This window comes from Myotis yumanensis, unplaced genomic scaffold (genome assembly GCF_028538775.1).
Source record: "Myotis yumanensis isolate MYYU_CA2020_CCGP unplaced genomic scaffold, mMyoYum1.0.hap1 SCAF_15, whole genome shotgun sequence".
NCBI lineage: Eukaryota > Metazoa > Chordata > Mammalia > Chiroptera > Vespertilionidae > Myotis > Myotis yumanensis.
The window spans coordinates 23,250,122-23,276,371 of NW_027223766.1; the positions used below are offsets into that span (position 1 = coordinate 23,250,122).

The 26,250-nt window shown below is 42.1% G+C and overlaps 1 protein-coding gene across 1 annotated transcript in view; it reads right to left on the reverse strand.

Annotated features, from left to right (window-relative positions):
* Positions 1-1,725, reverse strand: part of RAB2A (RAB2A, member RAS oncogene family) — a 77,459-nt gene extending 75,734 nt beyond the window's left edge. The window contains exon 1 of the mRNA XM_070392381.1: positions 1,429-1,725. Coding sequence (XP_070248482.1) covers positions 1,429-1,474 — 46 coding nt within the window. The 5' untranslated portion in view covers positions 1,475-1,725. The remainder of the gene's footprint in view (positions 1-1,428) is intronic.
* Positions 1,726-26,250: the final 24,525 nt, after the last annotated feature.

Sequence of the window (26,250 nt, forward strand, 5' to 3'; positions counted from 1 at the left end):
TCCAGTCTTGGATTTACAGCCTAAATCAACATTGTGTCAGTAGGTTTTAGAACCCCACTTCGTTTTCCTTCAAAATATGCCACAGCGTTTTTAACAGTATATAAATTTGCAACTAAACATCTGCAAACCACTGGGATTTTCTGTAGAAAATCATCCAGTTTCCATACAGAACACACACACCAAAAAAAAAAACCTTGCTGAAAAACCTCCCTCCGGGCAGAAGAAAGTTTTTCTTTTAGGTAGCAATCAACATCCTCCTCGCGTTCCTTATTGAATCTGCTTCAGCACTCGTGCGACCACAGCTGCACTTCACATTTCCAAAGTTGTGTAAAGCGTCCAAAATTGTGCAAGAGTCACCAGTGAAATCAGACTCCTGTATATTAATAGTTATAACACCTGAAGAAGCCTCAGTTATATTATTTTAAGATCCCACATAATTCCTAAATCACCGGTTTTGAGGAATTATTTTGTGTGTTCGTTTACTTACCTGTGAAATACACTCGGATGTCATTTAAAGTGAGACTAACTGAATTTCTTTCTGCTTCAGACAGACAGCAGGTCAGCTCGAAAATTAGCAGTTGTGACCCAGATTTGATACACGGAAAAAAAATCAATGTCCCCAACACCCCCCCCCCCCCCCCAGAGCACCTGAGGCCTGGCATTGCTATCAAATCACCCCAGTTTACACGTGGCAAAAGTCTACAGAACTATTTCGTGCTCTAACGACCCCGAAAGAGATTCCTCAGCCGTCAAGTAATGGGATCTGATTTATTCTGTTAGAAAAGGTAAACAATAATTTTTTTTGAAATATTTGTAGGCCTTGGAAAAAAACACACCACTATTTTTTTTTTAAAGGCCTCCTCTCCTCCTCAGCTGGCTGTCCCACACCAGGGAGCGCTGTGCCCAGGCCTAGGCAGACAGATGCATATAGGTCAGAGAAGGGGGGACGCTTCAGCAAACCCAAGACCCTCCTCCCACCCATCACCTGCTGCTCTCCGCTGCCTTCCCTCTCCTTTCTCGGGGGGCGGCCAAGAGGCCCCAAAGTGAGCAGCCCCGGCGAGGGGTGCAACCATCGGAGCCGGGCCCTGACGGCCCTGGGCTGCGGCCCCTCCTGTCAGAAACTGCCCAGACCGAGCATCGCACACGGCTGCCCCGGCCCCGGCTGCACGCCCCGGCCCCGGCTGCACGCTCCGGCCCCGGCTGCAGCGCGCTCCGGGCGGCGGCCGCGCACCGGGCCCGAGGCCGCGGCGCTCGCAGTGCCCACGTCACCAGCGCTAGCACTGCGGAAATGGAGCGCCGCGGCCCGGAGGGAGGCGCCCGGCGGCGGCGGCGGCGCCCGCGCCCGGGCCAGGCGCCGTCAACCCCTTTGCCCCGGCCCGCAGGCCGCCGACACCCGCCCGGGAGGCCCCGGAGGCCCGGGACCCTCACCTGTGTCGCCGATGATGATGTACTTGAAGAGGTACGCGTACGCCATGGCCGCGGCCGCTCGGTGCCAGGGCACACGGCTCCTCCTCCTGCTACTGCTCCTCCTCCTCCTCCTCCGCGCCCCTCAACCTGCCGCCGCAGGGCCTCCAAACGCCAGGCCAGCCCGTCGCAACCTCCGCCCGTCGCCGACAGCAGCCGAGAGTGAGGAGCTGAGAAGAAGCCGGACAAACTGACACCCGAGGAGCCGAGAGAGACAGCGCCCGGCCGAGCCCAGTCGAACAATAACAGCTGCCGTGGCGTCCCCGCCCCGCCTCCGCGCCGACCCGGAAGGGCTTCGGCCGCCAGCGTCGCCGGAGTAAAGGGGAGGAGCCCGCACGACGGCTGCGCCCGTCCGCCCGAGCCCCGCCCACATACGGCCTAGCCCCGCCCACACAGGGCCTAGCCCCGCCCACACAGCGCCCAGTGAGCCGCGCCCGGTCCCACCCGACCCGAGCCAGGCCGGGCGCCAGTGAATCTGGCGCCTTGGAGCGGGCGATCCCTGTGTTCTGGTCCGGAGCAGCTGGGGGAGGTGAGGGGAGGTTCGGTTCTGTCGCCGCTGCGCGCGGGGGCGCGGGACACGGCGTGGGAAGGTGTTTGAAATTGCAGGCGTCTACATGAGCTGGGCTGGAGTGCGGGGACCTTTCTGAATTTGGAGACCAGGGTTTGACAGTGAAAATGAACTATTTGTATATTCGAGACCGTAAGTGAGGGGAATGGGAAGTATATGATGGTATGCCCCTACGTTGGAATACTACACGGCCCTTAACTAAAAAATATAAAAAGCCTGATTTATGGTAAGCGAAAACAAAGCACAAGACTCAGTATATAAATGTATATATTAGATACATTCATAGGTGATATGTAACGATTACTTATAATATGTAATAAATGACACATAAGTTATGTTTTATTGTTGTATTAATATAAATGCATATTTTTACCATTGTGTAAACAAACAACAGGAATATACTTAAATACCCATATGTATATAGTCCATCTGAAAGGAAACACAGCTGGCACCAAGGGAGGGGCGTGATTGGAAGAAAGAGCCATGTTGCACTGAGTTTCTCATGTGTGGTTTGAAATTTTTTGCAGTGTTCACAAATTACCTAGTGGAAAACACAGTTAAGGGACTAGACAAATAACTTTTTGTTCATTCGGCTAATCCTTAGTGAGTACATCTTTTGTTTCTTGCACACCTAGGAGTTGCAACTAAAGGCAGATCCTGTTGGAAAGAAGCACAAGTTTTGGAGGAAGGAATAGAAGACAGAGTTAGTGTCAGGATAGGTTACCCAAAAGTAGACGATGATGTCTGAACCAGGCATATGAATTATGAGTAAGAATTTGTCAAAAGGATAAAAGTTTAGGGGAAGGAACTGAAGTTTTAGGCCCAAGAAACAAAATGTGCAAAGTTCATGGATCTGTTCTGGGAATTTAAAGTTGTGTAACGGGGAGAAGTGACTGGAATTTGGTGGCCTGGTTCCTGTTGCCTAATATTCTCCTCTCCCTTTTGGGATCTCTCACGATGTAATTCTATTAACACCTTCATGCTGGGCTGGCTGTGCTTGGTTCCTACTTGATTTAGTGGCCTTGCAAAGTGTGAACTCACAGGACTTTTTCTGGAATATTTGGAGGGGATTTTATTAAAGGTTCAGCATACAAGAATTGGACATGAAATGTTATCTGGGCCCTGGCCAATTTATCTCAGTGGTTAGAGCATCAGCCCTCAGACTGAATGGTCTTGGGTTCGATTCCCAGTCAAGGACATGAACCTTGATTGCAGGCTCAATCCCAGTCCCGGTCAGGGCCCATGAGGTAGGCAACCAGTTGATGTGTCTCACATAGATGTTTTTTTCTCTCTCTCTCTCTAAAGATCAGAAAAATCCTATATAATAAAAGCCTGTGGGAAGCTGCCTATTGTCTTCACTAGCAGAGATGTATGGACAAGGAACCCAGAAGCCTGGTGATCCTTGAAGCCCTGGTAGCTGAAGAAACTTGCCCATTCATTATTATGTAAATCCTTGCTGATGGGCTAGTCTGCCTATTACTAGAAATTGCCTGCCTAAGGGCCATGGGTATATCCCAAACCAATAAAAGGTTGGCGAGGCCTGAGCACCAGTGGAAGCCCTTCCTCTTGAGTTGGACTTGCCTGCCTGGTCCCCCAATATTTCCAAATTATTATTTATTGTCTGGTCTCTTTCATTTGTGTGCGGCCCTCTTCCAGATCCTGAACCCTGAACCACGCAGGACGTGGGGGGACAAACACATAAACATTACACAAAAGCCTAATATGCAAATTGACCGAACAACAGAACGACCGATTGGTCACTAGGACGTGCACTAACCACCAGCGGGCAGACGCTCAATGCAAGAGCTGCCCGCAGGCCCCAGGCCAGCCAGGATGGGTGCCAGCAAGGGCCCCCCCAATCGCCCTGCCAGTTGCCCCACAGGTTGACTCTGATGACCAACCAGGCCTAGGGACCCTACCCATGCATGAATTTCATGCACTGGGTCTCTAGTAAAAAATAAAAAAAAAATTTATCAGTGGAAAAAAAAAAGATCAGTGGGAAAAATGTCCTCAGGTATATCCTCACGTGAGGATTTTAAAAAGTTACCTGGAATTGCATAATCTGGTTCACTCATCCTTCCCCTGAGGGAGGGGAGGTCCCTGCCCAAGGCCTCCAGGTTGCAGAGCCCATTTGTCCCTCCCATCTGAGTGCTTCCCTCAGTCTTTTCTGGTGATAGACATCAAGCATGTCCCCTCCTTCCAGGAGAAATCCAATTTCCTACTACTCTGAAAGCTATTGCCTTTACTCATCGCCCCGACAGGACAACTCTATCAGGATATTACACAAAAACCTAGCATCCTTACAACTCAGGAACATTCCCATACTGTTAAAGGAGGTGCGTAGTTGGAGAAGTCACCGGTGCCAGGTCTTACAGGGTCTTGTAGCCATGTCAGTATGCATATAGAACTTTACCCAATGGACACAAGGAATACTGAAGAGAAAGGTCAGAATTGGATGTATAAGAATTCATAGAAATGGGCATAATGCTATAGAAGCAATGGTATGTAAAGAAAAGAATAGAGTCTCAGGGGGGAAAGGGGTGTGGGGGTGCGGGAAGAGACTGGACAAAAATCGTACACCTATGGATGAGGACGGGGGAGGGGGGTAAAGGCAGAGGGTGGGGTGGGAACCGGGTGGAGGGGAGCTATGGGGGGAAAAAAGAGGAACAACTGTAATAATCTGAACAATAAAGATTTTTTTTTAAAAAAAGAAAAGAATAGGGTATCACATGATCTCACTTATTTGTGGAATCTAGTCAACAAAATGAATTGACTAACAAAATAAGGCCCGAAGCATGGAGACATGGAACAGACTGACATACCTTGATGTGGGGTTGGGGGGATGAGAAGAGATAAACCAAAGAACTTATATACTTAGATGCATAGCCCATGGACACAGGCAATTAGGGTAGTGAAGACCTGGGGGTGGATAGGTAAGGGCTGGGAGGAGGGGGGGAGCAGAAAAGGGGAAAATGGGAGATATCTATAATCCTACCAACAATAAAAAATATATTAAAAAAAGAAAAGAATGGGTTAGTGAACACATAATACAATATACAGATAATATATTATGGAATTGTATGCCTGAAGCCTATTTAATTTTATTAACCACTGTCACCCAATAAATTCAATAAAAAAGTAAAGAACTTAGGAAACCTTACTTTTGATCTTGGTCCTACCACTAACATTGGATGATTGTGACAAATGATTTGGCCTCTAAGAGCAGGGCCCTCTTCTATAAAGTGAAGGAGTTAAGTGTAACCTAAGGGTTGTTCCAAGTCTGAAGTCCTTTAATTTGATGTCTATCCAACCTCCAGATCTAAAGCAGATGTAAAATAGGTCATAATCCTCTAATTTAAATGTCAGGGCCACAGGCGTCAAATGTATATTGTTTTTGCATTTTGTATGTTGAGATGCATTACTTACTTGTGCACAGGAATTGCAATGATCAGTTGCTGCAGAGCAGTGTAATCTCAAAAGAGCAAGAGCTTGATTTCTAAGTCCTTCCCTTAGCCTCATTTTCCTTATCTGGAAAATGTAGATAATAACTGCCTCACAAAATCAATTTAGGATCAAATGAGAGAATATATATAAAGATATTTTGTAAATTATGAAAAATATATGCTTAACACATAAAACTTAGTGCTGCAATTTTTTTTAAAAAAATTACAGTACCTTGAGGGAGTGAAGACCTAGTCACAATATAAATTCATGTTTTAAACCAGCTCCATTCCTATCTCTATATTATGTCTATTTTTTTCCTACATGTACTCCATGATATTTTCTCTAAGTCTATATGCTCTCTTAAATCCTTTTTGAAACAATACAGGGTAACCACAGAAATTTCATTTAAAACATTTACCCCAAATATTCAGAAATAATTTTCAAGATAAATTCCTTAGGCAAAATGACAGAAATAAACCTCTCTTTCCTTAAGCGGTAGGGTAATTCCTAGGATTTTCCATGCAGTTTGATTTTTAGCTTTTTTACCCCCTTGGGTATGAATTCCAATAACCTCATCTCTCAGTCTTACATCATATATGGTGTGAAGGTCATAACTGAAATATAAAAATTGTAAGACTACATTCTCCAAGGTCTTCTTATTCAAGTTCTCCATAACTTTTTTTTAAAGTATATGTTTTTATTGATTTCAGAGAGGAAGGAAGAGGGATAGAGGGATAGAAACATCAATGATGAGAGAGAATCATTGATCAACTGCCTCCTGCCAGGCCCACACTGGGGTCGAGCCTGCAATCAGGGCATACGGGCTGACCATGAATCGAACCATGACCTCTGGGTTCGTAGGTCGATGCTCAATCACTGAGCCATGCCAGCTGGGCTCCATGACATTTTAAAGTACAGTAGAATATTGGAACTTTGCATTTACTGCTCAGCCAAACTTATCATGTGTTTACATTTTCTCTGGTTTTGATTGCTCTGATATGTGGGAAGAAAGGTAGGGATGGGATGGGAGAAGAGTGACTTGGCATACTGTAATCCATAGGTTCTTACTTTGGTTTCCATAGCCAGTTCTTGAACTCTGGGAACTCTGATCCTCCAGGAATGGTATGCAAACTGTTGTATGTATTTGCATACTTGTAATTTTATGGGAAAGATTCTTGCATGAGTCCATGACCCAGAAATAATTAAGAATCACAGTAAAAGGCCCTCTTTATCCATTTCTGAATACCATGACAGGACTAATTTTTCAGCAAATACTAATAAGCTAAATACCAAATTTGGAGGAAGATATAACTAATTTCAAATCCTGAATTTACCACCTATCAGTTGAGTGATCTTGAATAAATTACTAAACTCTCTAAGCCTGATTTCATGAGATGACATAAGTAAAGCGTCTAGCACAATGTCAAGCTTACTAAGTAGACATTAAATAAACATCAAAGTTATTTCCCCCTTCCTTTCATACCCTCCTTGTTCTCCACCTCCAACTTGTCACTAAGAACAGTAGGAGTTAAATGGGGCCAGTAAAGACCCTGCCTGAAAGGAGATTAGAATCTCCTTGTGCTGAGTCATGAGTGGCTTGGGCCTGGGAAGGCTACAGGAGAGGTCTTGTGTTATTTTAGAGGACAGAATTTTGTTTTGGGAAATGAGAGTAGATTTCATGGAAGGAGACCTATTCAAACTGAGCCTTTAAGGGCATTAATCATTCATGGTTATTGCTTTAACCTAGTCATGCCAATTACTTCAGCCCTCTCCATTGTACATTGTTCACCTTATCCACCTGACCTGCCATTTCTATTCTAGTTGGGTAACCCACCTGGTATTCCCTGCTTTACTTTTCTATGCATGACCTATTTTGGGCCACTTGTCAAAGCCAGATATGACTGTTTTCCCTCTTCCATTCTGCTCATCATTCACAAGCTTACTTGAAGAGTCAAAAGTGAATGATCACATATTCATATACTTAGTCATTGTGTATGTAGATGGCTGAAGAAACTTTCTCTTATATGTAGGCTATTCTTTTTACCAATAGACTGATCATTAGTAATACAAGGGACTTACATGAGTTCATGGACCAGCGAAACAGTGAATATTGGAATAATAATAGCTTATTTTATTAAAAAAGTGGATTAAAAATATGAATACATAAAATATTTTGAATTAATAAAAAACTGAAAAGTAAAAAACCAGAGTAGTATTCTTAAATGAACTACTTTTCTAAGTCTTTAACTTTGCATAATGCTTTCAGCGGAGAAAGTGGTGTGGAGAAAGGCCCAATATTGGATTCCATAGGCCTGAGTTACAGTCTCTTCCCTGCCCCTACCTCGCTGACCTTGAGAAAATTATCTTCAAACTTCTTGTCATATGTTCAATAGGTAATAATTCTGGTGGCTTATATAATAGAATTGCTGGGAGGTAGATATGAAAGCACTCTGAAAAGTACATTATTACTAGGAGAGGGTACGTATACTAAATTGTGGGTGAACGATTTTCTGCACATGTATCTAAGTATATTAAAAGGCCAACCATTTAACATCAGTAATATTTTATTATCTGCTTTTTTTGTGTGTCAGCAGAGACTAAACCATGCAATTGCTTCAAACCCTACTCTCCATTTATCTTTGATGTGTTCTATGTCTTGTGTTAATTGGTAGGTGTTAATTGGTAGGTGTTCCTTGTTTTGAAAAAGTTGGGATTGGAATGAGAATAGGGTTGCATTGAGGAGCATTATTTTTTTATATTTCATTGATTTTTTACAGAGAGGAAGGGAGAGAGTTAGAAACATCGATGAGAGAGAAACATCGACCAGCTGCCTCCTGTACATCTCCCACTGGGGATGTGCCCGCAACCAAGGTACATGCCCTTGACCGGAATCGAACCTGGGACCCTTCAGTCTGCAGGCCGACGCTCTATCCACTGAGCCAAACCGGTTTCGGCTGAGGAGCATTCTTAAAACTGTGCTGAAGAGAGAACCCTTCACAACTTCCGTAAGTGCTTCAATTTATTTCAATCTTTACTCTCACAGGTCTTTAAATTTTGCGTTTTCTCTTTCTTTTTGAGGAAATGGTAAGCTAGTTCTGTCCCATTGGGAGGTATAGAGAGAGAACGCCTCCTGTCACTATCTTTTGTGTAAGACAGGATCTTAGAAAATAAGTGGTGCAGGGAATTGTGAGAGCGCATTTCAACCTTCTATGTCCTCTCTCTCCTATCTCAATTTTACTTTTACTTCTAACAATCTCATTATCAGAATTTTCAACATGTGGCGTGAGTCAGAAGAAAAAGACCACCACATAATCACATTTCACTTTTAATATGGAGAAAATAGGAGTCTGTTTTCCCAAATTTTCTTTTTTTAAAAATGTCTTTAGTTTATAGACAGAGGAAGGGAGAGAAAGAGAGAGAGGAACATCGATTCGCTGCCTCCTGCATACTCCCTATCAAGCCTGTAACCCAGGCATGTGCCCTGACCAGGGATTGAACCAGCGACCTCTTGGTGCATTGGACAACACTCAAGCAACTGAGCCATACCAGCCAGGGCTCAAATTTTCTTATTTTAAAATATTAAATTAAAGTATTGCTCAGCTAGTGTGGCTCAGTGATTGAGCACTGACCTATGAACCAGGAGTCATGGTTCAATTCCCGGTTAGGGCACATGCCCAGGTTGCGGGCTCGATTCCTATGTGGGTTGTGTAGGAGGCAGCCAATCAATGATTCTCTCTCATCACTGATGTTTCTATCTCTCTTTCTCTCTCACTTCCTCTCTGAAGTCAATAAAAATATATTAAAAAATTTATTAAAAGAATAAATCTGTTCTTCAAAAATTGAGATTACAGCCCTGGCCTATGTGGCTCAGTTGGTTGAGCATTGTCCTGTGCACTGAAAAGTTGCCGGTTCATTTCCAGGTAAGGGAATATGCCAGGGCTGCAGGCTCCATCCCCTGTAGGGGGCCTGCAGGAGGCAGCCAAAGAATGTTTCACTCTCTCATCAATGTTTCTGTCTCTCTCTCTCTCTCTCTCCCTCTCCATTCCTCTTTCTCTAAATAAATCAATAAAAATGTATTTTAAAAAAATTTAAGGTTACACCTGAAGGCTCACATTTAAAAATCTGCAAGGCTAATTTAGATTTGTTTCAAGAATTGTTTCACACTTCTGCCGCTCTCTTAAATTTCTCAATTTAAGGAATCTGGCAATCAATTCTCAAGAACTTCTTCAAATAAACAGATTATGAGACAGGATAGTACAACCTTAAAACAATCATCATTTGTTCTTACATAATTTTTGTGCATCGAAAATCTAGGAGCAATTTAGCTGGGTGGTTTTGGCTTGAGGTCTCTCATGAGGTTGTAGTTAATCTTTCAGCTAGGGCTGCAGTCATGTGAAGGCTTGACTGGGGCCAGAGGATCCATTTCCAGGATGGCTCATCCACATGGCTGTTGGTGAAGGCCTTAGTTCTTTACCACATGGGCCTCCCGTAGGACTGCTTGAGTATCCTGAGAACATGGAAGCTGCTTTCTCCCAGAATAAGTGATATGAGAGAAAGTACAAGGCCAGAGCTCAAAGTCTTTTATGATCTAGTCTTGGAAGCCATGTTCCATCACTTCTGCATTCTTTTGGTCCCATAGACCCACTATCGTAAAATGTAGGAAGGGACTACTCAAGGGCATTAATACCAGAGGCAGGGATCATTGGGGATCATCTTAGAAGCTGGCTTCCACAACCTGAAGAGATCAAGAAGTAAAAACAGAGATCTAATAAATGTCTAACCACCTGAAATTAGATACATTTTGGGTCAAGTCAGGTTCACTTAACCTGTTAGAATACAAATTTACTATAAATAGATTAGTCTATAAAGAAGCCTGTTGTGCCCTAGCCAGTATAGCTCACTTGGTTGGAGTGTCATCCCCTACATCAAAGGGTGGTGGGTTTGATTCCTGGTCAGAGAACATACCCAAGTTGCGAGTTCTATTCCAGGTCAGGGCACTTGCAGGAGGCAGCCAATCCATGTTTCTCTCTCACATTTAAGTTTTTCTCTCTCTGTCTCCCTCCCTCCCAGTTCCTTCCTCTCTCCGAGATAAGGAAAAAAAAAAGAAAGAAAAAAAAAAAAAAAGAAAGAAAGAAAAGAAAAAGAAAAAAAAAAGAAGCTTATTGTGTGCCCTGGCTGGGTGGTTCAGTTGATTGGAGTGCCATCCCCTACACCAAAAAGTTGCAGGTTCCATTCCTGGTCAGGTTATATACTAGCACCTAGATTGTAGGTTAGATCCTCGGTTGGGGGTGTACAGGAGGCAACCAATTGGATTGATGTTTCTCTCTCACATTGATGTTTCTCTCTCTCTGTCTCTGCCTCTTTCTCTCTCTTCCCTCCCCCCTTTCTCTCTCTCTCAAAATCAATGAAAACATATCCTTGGGTAAGGATTGAAAAAAAAAAGGTAGTTTTAGTTATGTGTATGTCTAAAATGTTTTAGATAAGTGACCTGAAAAATAATTATTTTGTAGTTGGAAAAGGAAAATAAAACATTTTTCAGTTTTTAGAAATTATACTTCAAATCACTTATTTTGAGGATAGAATACAATGGCAATGGAGTTCCTTAAAAGAATTTTTTAAAAGGCCCCAGCCAGGTGAGTCAATAGGTTGGGCATCATCCCATGCACCAAAAAGGTTCCAACTCTAGTTGGGTGCGTACGGGAGGTAACCGATCTCTCTCTCTCTCTCTCTCTCTCTCTCTCTCATCAATAAGCATATCTTCAGGTGAGGATATTTGTTTTAAAAAAATTTTAAGAGAGGTGTTTGTTTCCATCCTAAGTCCTTAAGGATTCATGTGATTCAACAGAGTAAACGACTTATTTCTACTTTTTCATCAACTTTAAAAAATACTTTTATGGGATCTCAATATTTTCTTACCTATAAAAACTCTTAAATCAAAATATTATAATAGTTGGTTATGCAATATAAGTTTCAGGTTAAAAAAATCTACATTAAATAGAGGTAGAGGGAGTACTGCCTTTAATTAAGCAAGTTTAAGGTACAAATAAGTAGAAGTTTGACTATCATCTTATTCCCTAGAAGTAGTCTTTTCTGGGTACTACAGTGTAGTAATCTTTAGTAGAAGAACTGCCGGCTTATGCCATTTTTAGAATTTTATCTTGAGGTTTTCATTACTAGACTTAATGGAGAACATTTGTTACTCTTAGTAAATGGATATTTTAATTTTCTTGATACTGCATTTGACACAAATTATAATACAAAAGTGTCTGTTAGAGAGAGCAGATTACTCAGCATCGATATACTATACTTTCTGTTAACTTTTCCTTTGGAAAGACCAATTATAGACAAAAACCTCTTTAGAACTAGATCCTGCTTCCTCTCTTTGAATTGACTGCACTTCTGGAAGGCTCTCCTTTCACTTCACTCCAAAAGGCACTAAATGCAAACACCAAGTGTGAGATTGTCTCATCTGAACCCCGAGATAAGCTTTTGCTTATTTATAAAAGAACAGACGGAGGTTCTCGAATTACTATTTGAAACACAAAAACTGAATTATTTACCTTTTCTTTCTTGGAAACAAGCAGAGATGAGGAAACAAATACATAATACATGTTATTATACTGGTAAGTGACCCATTTTTTAATTGAAAGTGGACTCACTATCTAGGCATCCCTAATTAACATTAATTCAACTTAAAAATTTTTGAAGTCAGCAAATCACTGAAATAAACAACTATTCAATGATTAATGTAATGGAGGGTATAAGAAAGAATTGAGACCTACCAGTCATGTGCCAGGTGCTCAGGATTTATCATGAAGCTAATGAAGCTTAAGCTCAGAGTCCCTCACATGCATGAATCTTTTCCAAGGCAAATGTATTCATATAGTCAATTTTCTTTTCTTTCTTTCTTTTCTTTTCTTTTCTTTTTTTTGGTAAATTCTGCAAAAGTTAAATATTTAAACCTTAATTTATGAATGCTGTTCTTTCTTTCTACTCAGACTTCCTATCTGTTACACTTCCCCTTGTGTTGGGAGGTGAGTGTCCACAGATATTTTTTTGGTATTTATTAAGAGTTGAGTTGGGGACACATTTAGCTTCATAAGAAATATTTATGCAGCCTGGCTGGCGTGGTTCAGTGGTTGAGTATCGACATATGAATCGAGAGGTCACTGGTTCAATTCCCAGTCAGGCCATACGCCCTGATTCTGGGCTCGATCCCCAGTATGGGGCATGCAGGAGGCAGCCGATCAATGATTCTCTCTCATCATTGATGTTTCTATCTCTCTCTCCCTTTCCCTTCCTCTCTTAAATCAATACAAATATATTTAAAATAAATGAAACATTAAAAAAAGAAATATTTATGCAACATGCTGCTGTTGGTCACTGCCACCTTCTCCCATGGCCACCTATTCTGCCAGCTGTGCCTTGGCCCTGAGACACACTATTGCTCAACTGGCTTATGGGACTAGGGCCTCATGAACGCTTTGAGGTGTCAAGGGTGTGTATGGAAGAGCCATATGCATGACTGACTTCTGACTCATAGAGAAAGACTTGGTCCCAAAGTTGTTTCAAATACTGACAAAGGTCAGATTGGGGGCTACACGAGAATGCTACAGGTCCCAAATCAGAATCAGCAGGATCAGGCCAAGAAAGCAGTAATCTAGAGTCTAGACGTAAAGGGAACTGCCTCCCACCCGCAGCAACCTTACACTCCTAAACCAGCTACTTCAGGAGTGCGGCAGGCCCGGGGAGCAAGCATCCACAGCTGGCAGACTCCTCAAGCATCAGACATATAACTGGAGCCAAAGGGTGGGCTGCCCTCATCAGTGCCCATGATCATAGGCCTTTGGATCTCTTTCTTAATTTCTAAGAACTGGAGCTAGAATTGTGAAATGGACAGTCTTAATGGAGCCCAGAACCTTCCTAGAGCCAATAATCCTCTCTTTGTACAATAGGTAAAATTCCTTGTATGGAAAAAAAAGAAAAAGAAAATAAGTATTTATTCAGTCGCTCTTGTGTGTAGTTGAATTATTGCAAGTTGTCCAGTGTAGAAAAGGCTCCCAGGAGTGCCACAATCCCTTCTGTGCTGACTCACACTACATCATATGGTGTAGAGGTCATATCTCAGTATAAGCATGTCCTACTGGATTAGTGTTCTATTGCTGCATAACAAAATACCACAGATTTAGGGGCAAAAAACAAAAACAAAAATACCCCATATTTTTTAATTGAAAACAATTTTTTTTTTGCTTTTTAATTAAATTTATTGTGGGTGTGGGGGCCCTGTCCAGAGTACGCCGGATGTTCCAGGCCAATCTGAGCAAGGACACAGTGATTATACTGTATACACTGCTCAGGCGTACCTTTCTATAACCCAAATGCTGATGTCGCTTTTTGGCAAGAAGCCTCTGTTGCCTAAGTTGGTATAAAGATGTGTTACTGACCAGCTGATGCTGAACTACTTTGTGTAATGGCTCCTATGTTTACTGTAGCTACTTGGGCTACTTTATTAGCAATAGCTGCTATGTTTGAACAGCTACTTTATGAAGCGACTTTGAAGAACTGTTTTGTCTGATGGCTACTTGGTAGCAATGGCTACATGGTCTGCAATAAAGTCTCTCTTATATACCCAATTAGGGGCCCAGTGCACGAATTTGTGCACCTTGAAAGGAACTGTGGGCCGCGAGGCCGCCATGGGCACAGGGGGGGTCTTGGCCCATCCTCCGTGCCCCCACCCAGCCCTTCCGGTCACGGTGCCAGTCCCCTGTCTGCCGGCAGCCCCACTCCTGCCACCGCTGCTCCCACTCGCTGATGGCGCCGGCCCCGCTCGCACCTGCTGATGGTGCAGAGCAATTGGGGCTGGTGCCAGCAGCGGGTGGGGTGCGAGTGGGGCTGGTGCTGTCAGTAGGTGGGAGCAGCAGCTGCTGCCCTGATTGCCCCTCAGGAGCAGGGGGAGGTGGAGAAGCCCTCAGCAGTGATTGGGGTCAGCAGCTACTGCTCGCACCCACTGACAGCACCGGCTGCGGGTGCAAGCGGGGCCGGCGCTGGCAGTGGGTGAGAGTGGGGCTGGCGCCGGCAGCAGGTGCAAACACCGGGTGACCACGGTGCATGGGAACAAAGAATTTTCAGTAACCACCAGAGGCTCACCCTGATGACAGCGACCGGCACCCCACCTTGGTCTGGCGCCCCCGCTCACCTGCTCCACCATCCTGCCATGGCCAACGCCCACCATGTTCCACGCTCTGCCGCCTGCTGCCGACACCGCCATGTTCCATGTGCACTCCCTGGTGGTCAGTGCACATCACAGCGACCGGTTGTTCAGTTGTTTGGTTGTTCTACCATTCGGTCTATTTGCATATTAGCCTTTTATTGTATAGGATGATGACTTCTCATATCTTCTCTGTCTAATATCCGGCATCCATGAAGGTCCAGTTCCTGTCAGGGGAACCTGTGCTCCCACAGTTAGCATAGTCAAGCAGGATCAAGGAGGAACTTGCTCCGACAGGGTGACATTGTTTAATAAAGTTATGTAGGTTTCTGGTATACAATTCTATAATACATCCTCTGTATATTATACTGTGTGTTCACGACCCTAAGTCAAGTCTCCTTCCATCACCATTTATCCCCTCTATACCTTCTTCAACCTTCCCTTTCCTCACCTTCCCCCCCCCCCCCGCCCCACTTTCCCTCTGGTAATTACCATACTGTTGTCTGTGTCTATGAGGTTTTTTGTTTTGTTATTTTGCTTAGCCCATTTTTTTTTATCTCACTAACCTTCAGGGAAGAAGTCTGTCATGGTGTGAACGGGTTCTCTATTCAGCATCTCACAAGATTAAAATATGTAACAGTCTACTCCAAATCATCTAAACTTCACAACAAATCGGATACAGTTATTTTTACGTTTAAAATCTTTATTTTATAGAGAAGGAATCTGAGGCTTAAAGACATTAAATAATTTCTCATGTTATGACAGCTACCTGGCAGTGCTGGAAGCTGGATACATGGGTCTAATGAGAGTTTTGACCTCCACATATAAACGTAGAAGTCATCAGCCTGTAACACATAAGAAAAATGTAGTTATCGTCCAACAGGAAGTGATGGACACTTCATGTTCATGCAGAAAGGATGTATTGAGTCTCCCAAGGGAACTCACAGGATGGTATATATAGTAATTCAGGCTTACTAGTAGAAACCAGATTAGTCTTTACAGCAGGAGTGAACCCATCTTTCAGGAATGGACTTGCACTCACCTAGTTTATGAGTCCGATTTTTAAAAGCAGATTGCAGTGAGAAATCACTGTTCAAGAGACAGGAATATGTAAAATCAATGCAATTCGCTTTTTCTTATCCTGGACAAAATGTAAAATGTGTGGAAATATTTAATGACTTCAAGCTAAGAGAACATGAAGCTCCCATCTCACTTTTGAGATAATCTTTCCAGGGAAGAAAATCTGTAACTCCCAGTGCCTTTTGTCATCTCATTTACTCTCTCATTTCATCAGTCTGACCACACGCTGTTGTCTCTCTCTGAGCTGCATGACATATCTGTGTGGCCTCTGAAGGCATTTCTAAGCCTGGCCCAATAGCCTTAACCAAGTACCAAATACTCTGATGAGTGAAAAACCTTTTCTTGAGTAGTTTTTCAATAGAGAATGCCAGTTTTTTTTCTCTCAGAGATATTTCAGTTTTTGAGCTTCTAAAGCTAACCAACCCTCTTTTGGATGGACAATTGCTTCTGACACCTTGACAAATTCAAATTACCATCAAGTTCTGGCCCTGGGATCCAATCTGGATCTTTAGGTCACTCCTGTAACTTCATTTTGCAGTATATTATGCCCTCGCTCTCATTAATTTCTGACTGTATGACTTAGCTAAGCCACTGGCTCCATCTGCACTTCAGTTTCTTAATCTGTAAAATGTGAAGATAATATCAGAGTCATAGGGTTACCATACAGTGCCGAGGATGTGCGAAGCTTACAGTATATTGTTATTACTAGAGGCCCAGTGCACGAAATTTCATGCACTTGGGGGCAGGCACATCCCTCAGCCCGGTCTGTGCCCTCTCGCAGTCTGAGACCCCTCAGGGGATGTCTGCCTGAGGATTGGGCCTAAGCCGGCAGTCAGACATCCCTCTCGCAGTCCGGGACTCCTCACTCCTTACCACCTGCCTGCAGTGAAGGTGGGAAAGGCTTCCGCCACTGTCGCTGCGCTCGCCAGTCGTGAGCCCGGCTTCTGGCTGAGCAGCACTCCCCCTATAGGAGCACACTGACCACCAGGGGGCAGCTCCTGCGTTAAGCATCTGCCCCCTGGTGGTCAGTGCGCATCATAGCAACTGGTCATTCTGCCATTTGGTTCATTTGCATATTAGGGTTTTATTATATAGGATTACCACATGTCATTATGTATTGTATTTTAAAATAAACTTTCAGGGTAGAAACTTATTTCCAAGTCCTTAGGTGAACCCTTGCTGTAAAATCCAGTGACTGTACTGTCACATGTGGTTTTGAAGCAGTTTCCCCACCCCATCTATATCTAGGTGGTCCTGAACCCCAGATAGGTTCTCTGTGCATCAGTGGGTGGTAGTCCAGACACCAAAAGAAAAGAGACTTTTTGAAGGAAGACTTGATTAACCCACTTAACAGAAGGACTATAAATTCTAAAGATGAAAATGCCTATTGGATTTATCACTTAGGTGTTAATTAGTGAAGATTGCCAGTGCAGTTTCATTACAGAATTCCTGAGTGATAGGAGTTCTTTTGTTATTCATAAGGAACCCCTGCTTTTTTTTTTATCACACCTGAATTTATGCTAATGAGGTGACTTAAGGTGGGGGCATAAATCAGATAACAGTAGTTTCTTACAGAGCAAAAGAACTGGCCAGCCCAAAATGCCAGTTCTGTCTCTCTCCCTCTCCCTTCCTCTCTATGAAATCATTCTATATATATAAAAGCCTAAGCTACCGAACAACCAGTTGACTGGTCGCTATGGTGCACACTGACCACCAGGGGCAGATGCTCAATGCAGGAGCGCCACTCAGCTGACCGATGGGCACCAGACGCAGGGCTCATGGCTGAGACTGACTCTCCTGATTGGGACTGACTGGCCTGCCGTGAGGCCGGGATGAGCGGGAATGGCAGGCAGGAGCAGCAGGTGGCATTGGACTGCCAGTTTCGGCCCAATTTCCACAGGCCATGCTGAGGGATCCCACCAGTGCATGAATCTGTGCACTGGGCCTCTAGTATAAACATAAAACAACAACAACAAGACTCTTGGACAATGAGAGATTTGATGAACTTCTAGATTGGTGAACACATGGAGGAGCTGGGAGGGTGGTGTGCCTGGAGACTGCCTCTCTTCCATCTGGCTGTTCCTGAGTAGTATCCTTTTATAATAAACAGGTAAATATTAAGTAAATATTTCCCTGAGCTTTGTGAGACAGTCTAGCAAATTCTCAGACCTGAGGTGAGGGTCCTGGGAACTCCAATTTATAGCCAGTCCGTCAGCAAGCAGTACAGGTGGCCCCTTGTGATTGTCGTCTGAAGTGGGAGCAGTCTGTGGGACTGAGCCCTGATGCTTTGGACCTGATGCTGTCTCCAAGCAGATGGTGTCAGAATTGAGTTAAATTTGTAGGACACACAGTTGATGTACACTGAGAATTGGAGAACTGCTTGGAGGTTTTGGGAAAACTGAATAAAATTCTGGAAGTCAGGGACAAGTGGGTACAGGGGAGGTAGCCAACAACAGCTAGAGACAGATCTTAGAAGCAGAGGGCCTGTGGTTTAAATCCTGGCTCTGCCACTTTGGAGCTGTGTGATCTTGAGCAAGTTAATGAACCTTAAAAGGCCTTATTTTGTTTGATAAGTAAACAGGGAATAAAAATACCTACCTCATGAGATTACTGAGAGGATTAATGAGACAATATAAATGGCTTGGTCTATAGAAGGGTCTCACTGAGTGTTGGTTTCCTTTCTTCCTGCTCTTTTGTGCATTAGTTTACAGTGTAGCCACTTGGTAGGATCTGAAGGGATCAGTACCTTGCTATTTCCACCAAATGTTTTTGGAGGTGCTAATATCTTCTAATGATAGCATGAGCAACCATTTAAACCATTAGATTAGGAACATTACAGATGGTCCCTGCACGAAGTGTTCATGTCCCAGATGGTTCATAATAGCAGGTCTGGAGTAATAACAAGAATAGGCAGATCAGTTTTAGCTTTGGGCTTTCATCTCCTTTTTTAATGTACTATATCTGTATAAAATATAAATATGTATGCACGCATATGTTTGCCTTTCTATATGTTTCATAATTAGGCAAAGGTTCATAAGAAAATTACCTCCATTCTGGTTTTAAATGCATTTTCTTCCCTTCAAACACTAGCTCTTGTGCATACTGTTCTCTGTTGGGAGGATAACTCCTACTTTTTTTCAGAGTCCATGCAAATCATCAATTTCTTTGGAATGGCCTCTCCATTTTCCAGCCTGGATAGGACTTTTTGTTTTTGTTCTAATAGCCTTGTGTTTTTGCTATCTACCAGTATTGCAGTGTTACAAACCACTCCAAAATTCAGTGGTTTAAATGCTAATGCTATTATTTACCATGATTTTTTTTTTGGTTGAACATGTGGTTCTGCTTTACATGGTCTTCACTGAAGTGCTGAGATAGCTGGAAGCTCACAAGGCTGGCATACCATGCTGGCCACCTACTGGAGGCTCATCTGGGGTCATTGGCCAGGGCCCTTTGTTATCTTCCACATGGACCACGTGGCTGGTGAGCTTCTTCACAGAATGATAACTGGATTCTGAGAAAGTACATTCGAGGAGGTCTAGTCCTGTTGTGCAAGTGTTCATCAAGCCTTTGCTTGAGCCACATATGTAATGTCCCAATTGTCAAAATTAATTATATGGCCAACCAGTAATCCCCAACATGCGGATTACACAAGGGCAAAATATCAGGAGGCATGTCCACTGGGCACCACCTAAGTCTACCACATCCAGTGACAGTTTCCTTCATAGTACTCATCACTGTTTGCTATTCTGTATTTTATGTGTTATTTTCTCTCTCTCAATAGACTCTAAGACCCATGAAAACAGAGATCTTTCTTATTTTTTTTTTTTTTTTGCTAATCACTGTGGAATAGAACTTGTTCATTATATAAGCATTTCAGTTTATGGATGCACCATAATATGGTGCCCTCAATCTGATGCCATCTTCAATGAAAGTCAAGAAACATTTATAAAGCACATTTATGTGCTCCATGTTGTGGAGGATATAAAGAGCCTAAGAGGTTAAGATTAATGAGGGAGAGAGGAGTCACTGACAGCTGTGAGACAGTATAGCTAGGTTACAGTGTCAGAGGTACAGGTCTCTTGTAGAGTGCATGGGAATAACTGTTGCTTCTCATTTGAGGAGAGAGGGATGTGAGAGCATTCTAGATGAAGGAACAGAGTAGAGGCATGGAGCAGGAGTTCAGGCTGTGGTTGGGAGTGCTGAGTAAACTCTTGGTGAGAACACAGAGTACTGTATATGTGGGTGGGTACCAGGGAAAACGAAAGCATCATTCGGGGAGAGGTGAGTCATCAAGGCTTTTGAGCATAATTGAGTCTTGCTCCCAACACTGTTTCCTGGCTGTGTCTCCCAGGGAGTGTCATGTCAGTGCTCAATTGCCTGGGCATCTTGTTCTCACTCTTCCCAGACAGAAAATTCTCATTTTTTTTTAAAAAAGGAAAAACAAAACAAAAATGATTCCCTTGAGCAGAGTCTCTAACAACTCCCTAAATAGCCATGCCTGTCAGGACAGGCTAGAATCTCTGTGCCTGGATCCCCCACTTCTCATGTGTTCTTTAAAAACCCTCAACACCACCACCATCAACAAAAATACACTTAAAAAATTATATGATATATGTACCTACTAAAGCAAGTTTAGAAAATGCATATGCCCAAAAATATAAAATTAAAATCCACCCCATGAGTCTCCAAAGCAACTATAGTTGAAATACTGGTGTATGTTCTTGTGTTCTTTCCTCTGCACATGAATTTATGTATTATCAATTTTTACATAAAATGCTTGACCTATAAAAATGAATATAGATTATTTTATAATCTGCTTTCTTTCTTTAGTAATATCACATGGTCATCATTCTATGTCATTAAATATTTTTCTAGCTCTGGCCAGGTAGCTCAGTTGGTTAGAGCATCGTCCTGATACCCCAAGGTTGTGGGTTCAATCCCCAGTCAGGGCACATACAAGAATTAACCAATGAACACATAAATAAGTGGAACAACAAATCAATGGTTCTCTCTCTCTCTCTCTCTCTGTCAATAAATAAAATTAAAAAAATTTTACAATTACATTTTTTTAGGTCAGACTTATTGAAATATAATTTGCATGCAGTAAAACTTATCCCTTTTAAGTGCTCAGTTTGATGCTTTTGAAAAATATATACAGTTTTATAAAACCTACAAAAACCAAGATATAAAACATTTCTGTCATCCCCAAATTTCCTTCCCCACTCCTAGTCCCTGGCAACTACAAATCTGATTTCGATTTCTATAGTTTTATCTTTTCCAGAATGTCATATAAATGAAATTATACAATATGTAGTCTTTTGTGAATGTATATCTAGGTTCTTTAGATATATATATAATTGAAGTTTGCTGAGAATAGAACTTAAATGTTCCCTAACACACACAAAACATGTATAAATATGTGAGGTGATGGATGTATTAATTAACTAGCTGAAAGGAATTCTTTCACAATGTATACATATATCAAATTATCACAATGTACACTTTAAATATCTTATAATTTTCATTATCAATAACATCTCAATAAAACTAGAGAAAAAGAAAAAACATTGTTCTAGGAGTTCAATTACATGAGTACTCCTGGCTCAGCTTGGAGTTAATTTACTTGGACAAGTCATTAACCCTCTTGCAGTTCATGTTGCTTTGGGATTTGCTGGAAAAGAAGTAGTGAAAATAGCAAATGATGACAGAATTGGCATGTGGATTATACTGTGACTGTCATGAGCCTCTCCAAAAAATATTTGTTATTAATATTTATTTTATTTTCATTTTCAAAAATTTATTGATGAGAGAGAGAGAGAGAGAGAGAGAGAGAGAGAGAGGGAGAGAAAGAAAGAGAGAGAGAGAGAGAGTCGTGTTCCTCCTATTTATGCAATCCTTGATCGATTCTTGTATGTGCCCTGACCAGAGATTGAACCCCCAACCTTGGCATATTGGAACAATGCTCCAACCAACTGAACCAACGGATGCCCAGGGCATCAATATTTATTTTATTTTTTTAGATGTTTTTATTGAGTTTTAGAGAGAGAGGAAGGGAGAGAGAGAAACATTGATGTGAAAGAGAAACTGATCAGCTGCCTCCTGCATGCCCCCAACTGGGGATTAAGCTCACAGGTTGGGCATGTGCCCTGACCAGGAATTGAACCTGTGACCTTTTGATGCATGGAACAATGCTCAACCAACTGAACCATTTGGCCAAGGCATCACTATTTATTTTATAGTACTGCACCAATACTTCATGCGTGCTGACATCAAAAGGGTTGGAGTCCTACAAGAATTGAGGTGAAGGTGAAGAGTAACTCATGCTGTAAAAGTAATACAGATTTCCTTCCTGCCAATCAGAAGCGTATGAAAGGGAAAACCCTGGGTAAACAGAAGTCAGCTGGTGGCAGAGCTGATGTGAGCAGCAATTGTAGCAGCAGCTCCTGTTTAGTGGGCAGACACGGTTTCCTGGGCTTGGTGCTAAGCATTGGGCCTGTGTTGTCTCATTTAATACCTGTGATAACCCTAATGGCAGGTACTCTGCTGGATCCATTGACGGATAAGTAAATTGGCTCAGACAGATTAAGGAACTTGCATAAAGCCACACAGCTAGCAAGTGGCAGAGCTTAGAAATGAACCGGATCTGCCTGACTGCAAATAACTTAACTACAGTCTTGGCTGCTTGTCCTGACGTATTAGCATGCACTAAAAAGTTGGTAGTGGTGAGTGTATATTTCTTTTTTAAAAAAATATATATTTTATTGATTTTTTACAGAGAGGAAGGGAGAGGGTTAGAGAGTTAGAAACATCGATGAGAGAGAAACATGGATCAGCTGCCTCCTGCACATTCCCTTACTTGGGATGTGCCCGCAACCAAGGTACATGCCCTTGACTGGAATCGAATCTGGGACCCTTGAGTCTGCAGGCCAGTGCTGTATCCACTGAGCCAAACCAGTTAGGGCCATTTCTTGAATTCAAATCTTTGAATCGAGTGAGCAAATTTATGTGCACAGTCGTGTGCAATTATAAGAAAACATGACAACTTGAGAATATAGATCCTTGGATTTTTCTGATGAAAAAGCAAAACAAAAACCAAATCCACCAATATTACCAACAAAAACCTCTTACATTAGAAATGTTCTTGTAAAATAAGTGCATTCTAAATGTTGAAGCCACAGGTTCATGGTTTTATGAGTCATCTGGTGAATTTTTTTTTTTTTTTTTACTTCTAATGTGCACTCCACTTCGAAACACCTTTTTCAGTTAGAGATTTAATGCATGAACTCTGAAAGTCTTAAGCATTATTCACTGTGTGTCTTACTTGCTCATCAGCTGAATATTTTCCCCACCTATCTGACCAATCACTCCTTCACATATTTCCAGTGATAATGCTGGAAATTCTCTATCCATACAAGTTCATTCCCTCTGAGCCCTGTCTCCTACCAAGTGCTTTTAGAAATTGTTCATGTGATTAATAATCTTTCACTGCCAACTGCTGTGATTCACGGGTACTGACAAGCCTGGAAGGTGAAGGAAAGACTTTCTTATTTTACCTTGGTGAGGTTGTTCCCACACTAGACTTCCAGTATCATCCCTCCCACCTCCAGCTCCATGCTGTGAGGATACCTGATTGTTTTCTGTTGAAATCCCAAGATCTGTAAGTTGCAGAGAAAGATTAAGCTCATTATCTATCTAAACACTTGTCCATTCTAGGTAAAGACAATTCAGCGGGAAGGACCCATATGCCCTAAGGACTGGCTATTACTCCGCAGCCTTGGGAATCATAAATACCTTCAGGTTGGCTCATCTTTATCACCTTAGAAATGGTAGCCAGGTCCCAGATTGCTGCCGTCTATGACTCACTCAGGATTCCCACAGGATACAACCACAAAAATTGCCTTCAAGCAGAGTCCTAGCCAGCCGTTTTGGCACTCGGGCTAAAAGGACAAAACTTGTCTCAAGTCAACTTTGTAATTTTAACTAGCCATGCTTCCTGATTAGGTATAACATTTATAAAATCATTAATGTGGTGTACCCTCTACATGCAGGGGACCTGGCACAAAGCTTCTTGTCACCCTACCATTGCTGGTGTGCCCTGTGGTGATCTCTGACGTGCTGGCCCCGCTTGCTTGGGGAAGAGGGATCTGTGCCCCCGCTGCTGGGAGAGCTGCCTTGCCTGTGATCTCTCCATCACAAAGCAGTATGCACCTAGCTAACGAATGGATGTCTGTGGGCACAATTGTGTTTTACTTACTCCTTTACAACTGTATAGAAGTGCAAGGTACTATTACTACTACTACAAATATTTATTGAAAATTTACTATAAAACAAGTGCCTTTGCACCTTTGTAAAAAATCAGTTGTTCCTATATATGTAGGTCTGTTTCTTGAATTTCTGTTCTATTTCATTGATCTGCTTATTTATCTTTATGTCAATAGCACACCGTTGGACTAATATAGTTTTATTATAAGCCTTGAAATCACATGGGATTAGTTCTCAAAATTTGTGGGTTTTTTTTTAAAAGTTGCCTTTGCTCTCCTAGGTGGTTTGCATTTCCATATGCATTTTAAAATCGGCTTGTTAACTTGTACAAAAAAAAAAAAAAAAAGCCTGCTGGATTTGATTGGCATTGTTTGAATCTATAGATAATTTGGGGTAGAATTGCTATCTTCACATTAATTTTCCATTCATGAACAAGGTATTGCTCTCCATTTATTTGGTTTTCTGTAATTCTCACTGTAATGATTTGTAGTTTTCACTATGTAACTCTTCCATAGCTTTTGTAGATCTTTTATATTTTTTTATCCCTAAGTATTTCATATTTTTTGATGCTTTGTAAATGGTATTCAATTTCAGACTGTTGCTAAAATTAAAATACCATTATATTGTATATTGATCTTATATCTTGCAACCTTGCTCCATTCACTTATTAGTTCTAGTAGCTTTTCCTAGTAAGTTTTATTGAATTTTCTACCTAAATGATGTCATTTGTGAATAAAGACAGTTGAATTTTTTTTATATTGCTAGATTTAATTTGCTAAAATTTTGTTAAGAATTTTTGTACATATAGTCATGAAGAATACTGGTCTATAGTTTTCCTTATTCATAATGTCTATGTCTGATTTTGTTATCAAGGTAACCTCATAGAGTAAGCATTTCCTTCACTTACAAAATTCCGAAGGAGTTTCTGTAGAATTGGTATTATTGTTTCCTTAAATGTTTAGCAGAGGCCTCGCAGACCTCCCTAGTTCCTTTTGCCACATAAACACACAGTGAGAAGTCTGTGACTAGGAGAGAGCCCTCACTTGTCCATACTGTCACTCTGATCTTGGACTTCCAGCTTCCAGAACTGTTACAAATAAATTTCTGTTGCTTGTCAGCTATGCAGTAGGACATCTGACAACCAAAATTATGCAACACATTTCTTTTTGTTTCTGTGGCTTTTTTAAAGCTATTTAATATTTTTCAATTACAGTTGACATACAATATTATATTAGTTTCAGGTGTACAACCCCAGTGATTAGACATTATTTAACTTACTAGGCGACCATCCTGATCTTATACCCATCTGACACCATGCACAGTTATTAGAATATTATTGGCTATATTCCCTGTGCTGCATTTAACAACCCCGTGACTATTCCGTAACAACCAGTTTGTACTTCTTAATCCCGTCACCTTTTTAAAAAATATATATTTTTATTGATTTCAGTGAGGAAGGGAGAGGGGAGAGAGAGAGAGAGAAAAACATCAATGATGAGAATCATTGATTGGCTGCCTCTTGCCCACCCCCTACCAGGGATTGAGACCACAACCTGGACATGTGCCCTTGACTGGAGTCAAACTCGAGACCCTTCAGTCCACAGTCTGACGCTCTATCCACTGAGTCAGACCAGCTAGGGCCCCCTTCACCTTTTTTTACCACCCCCCCTCCAACTTTTCTCTGGCAACTGTCAAAATGTATCTTTTTTTCCCTTTATTTTTTTCCCAATCACCATTTATCCCCCCCGTACCCTCTTCCACCTCCACCTAACCCCTCTCCCTGCCACAGTAAGTATCCATGAGTTTTTTCTCTCTTTTTTTTTTTGGCTCAATATCTCATACTGTTATGGCTCACTTTCAGGGCAAAATGTAGAGAAACAAGAGAAATAAGCCGAGGGTCTTCCACTCCTCTCCAAACCTTAAACTAAAAGGGTATATATGTTCCAGTCCAAGTCACCAAGGTGAATGAGTATGGGGACAAAAGTCCCAGTGGTAATAAGCCTTAAAAGTGTGAGTTATTGTCCCTCAGGCTTTAGCAAACTTTCCCATATTAGTGTTTTCCAAACTCTGGGTCATAACCAAGTAGAGAGTTATAAAATCAACGCATTGAAGTTGACCAACATAAAAAAACGAATAAAATATAAAAGTGGCAGTAAAGTACTATTCTGTGACATTTCTTTTCAGCTGTGTGTCTATGAATGTAGATGTCTATGTCTATGTGAGT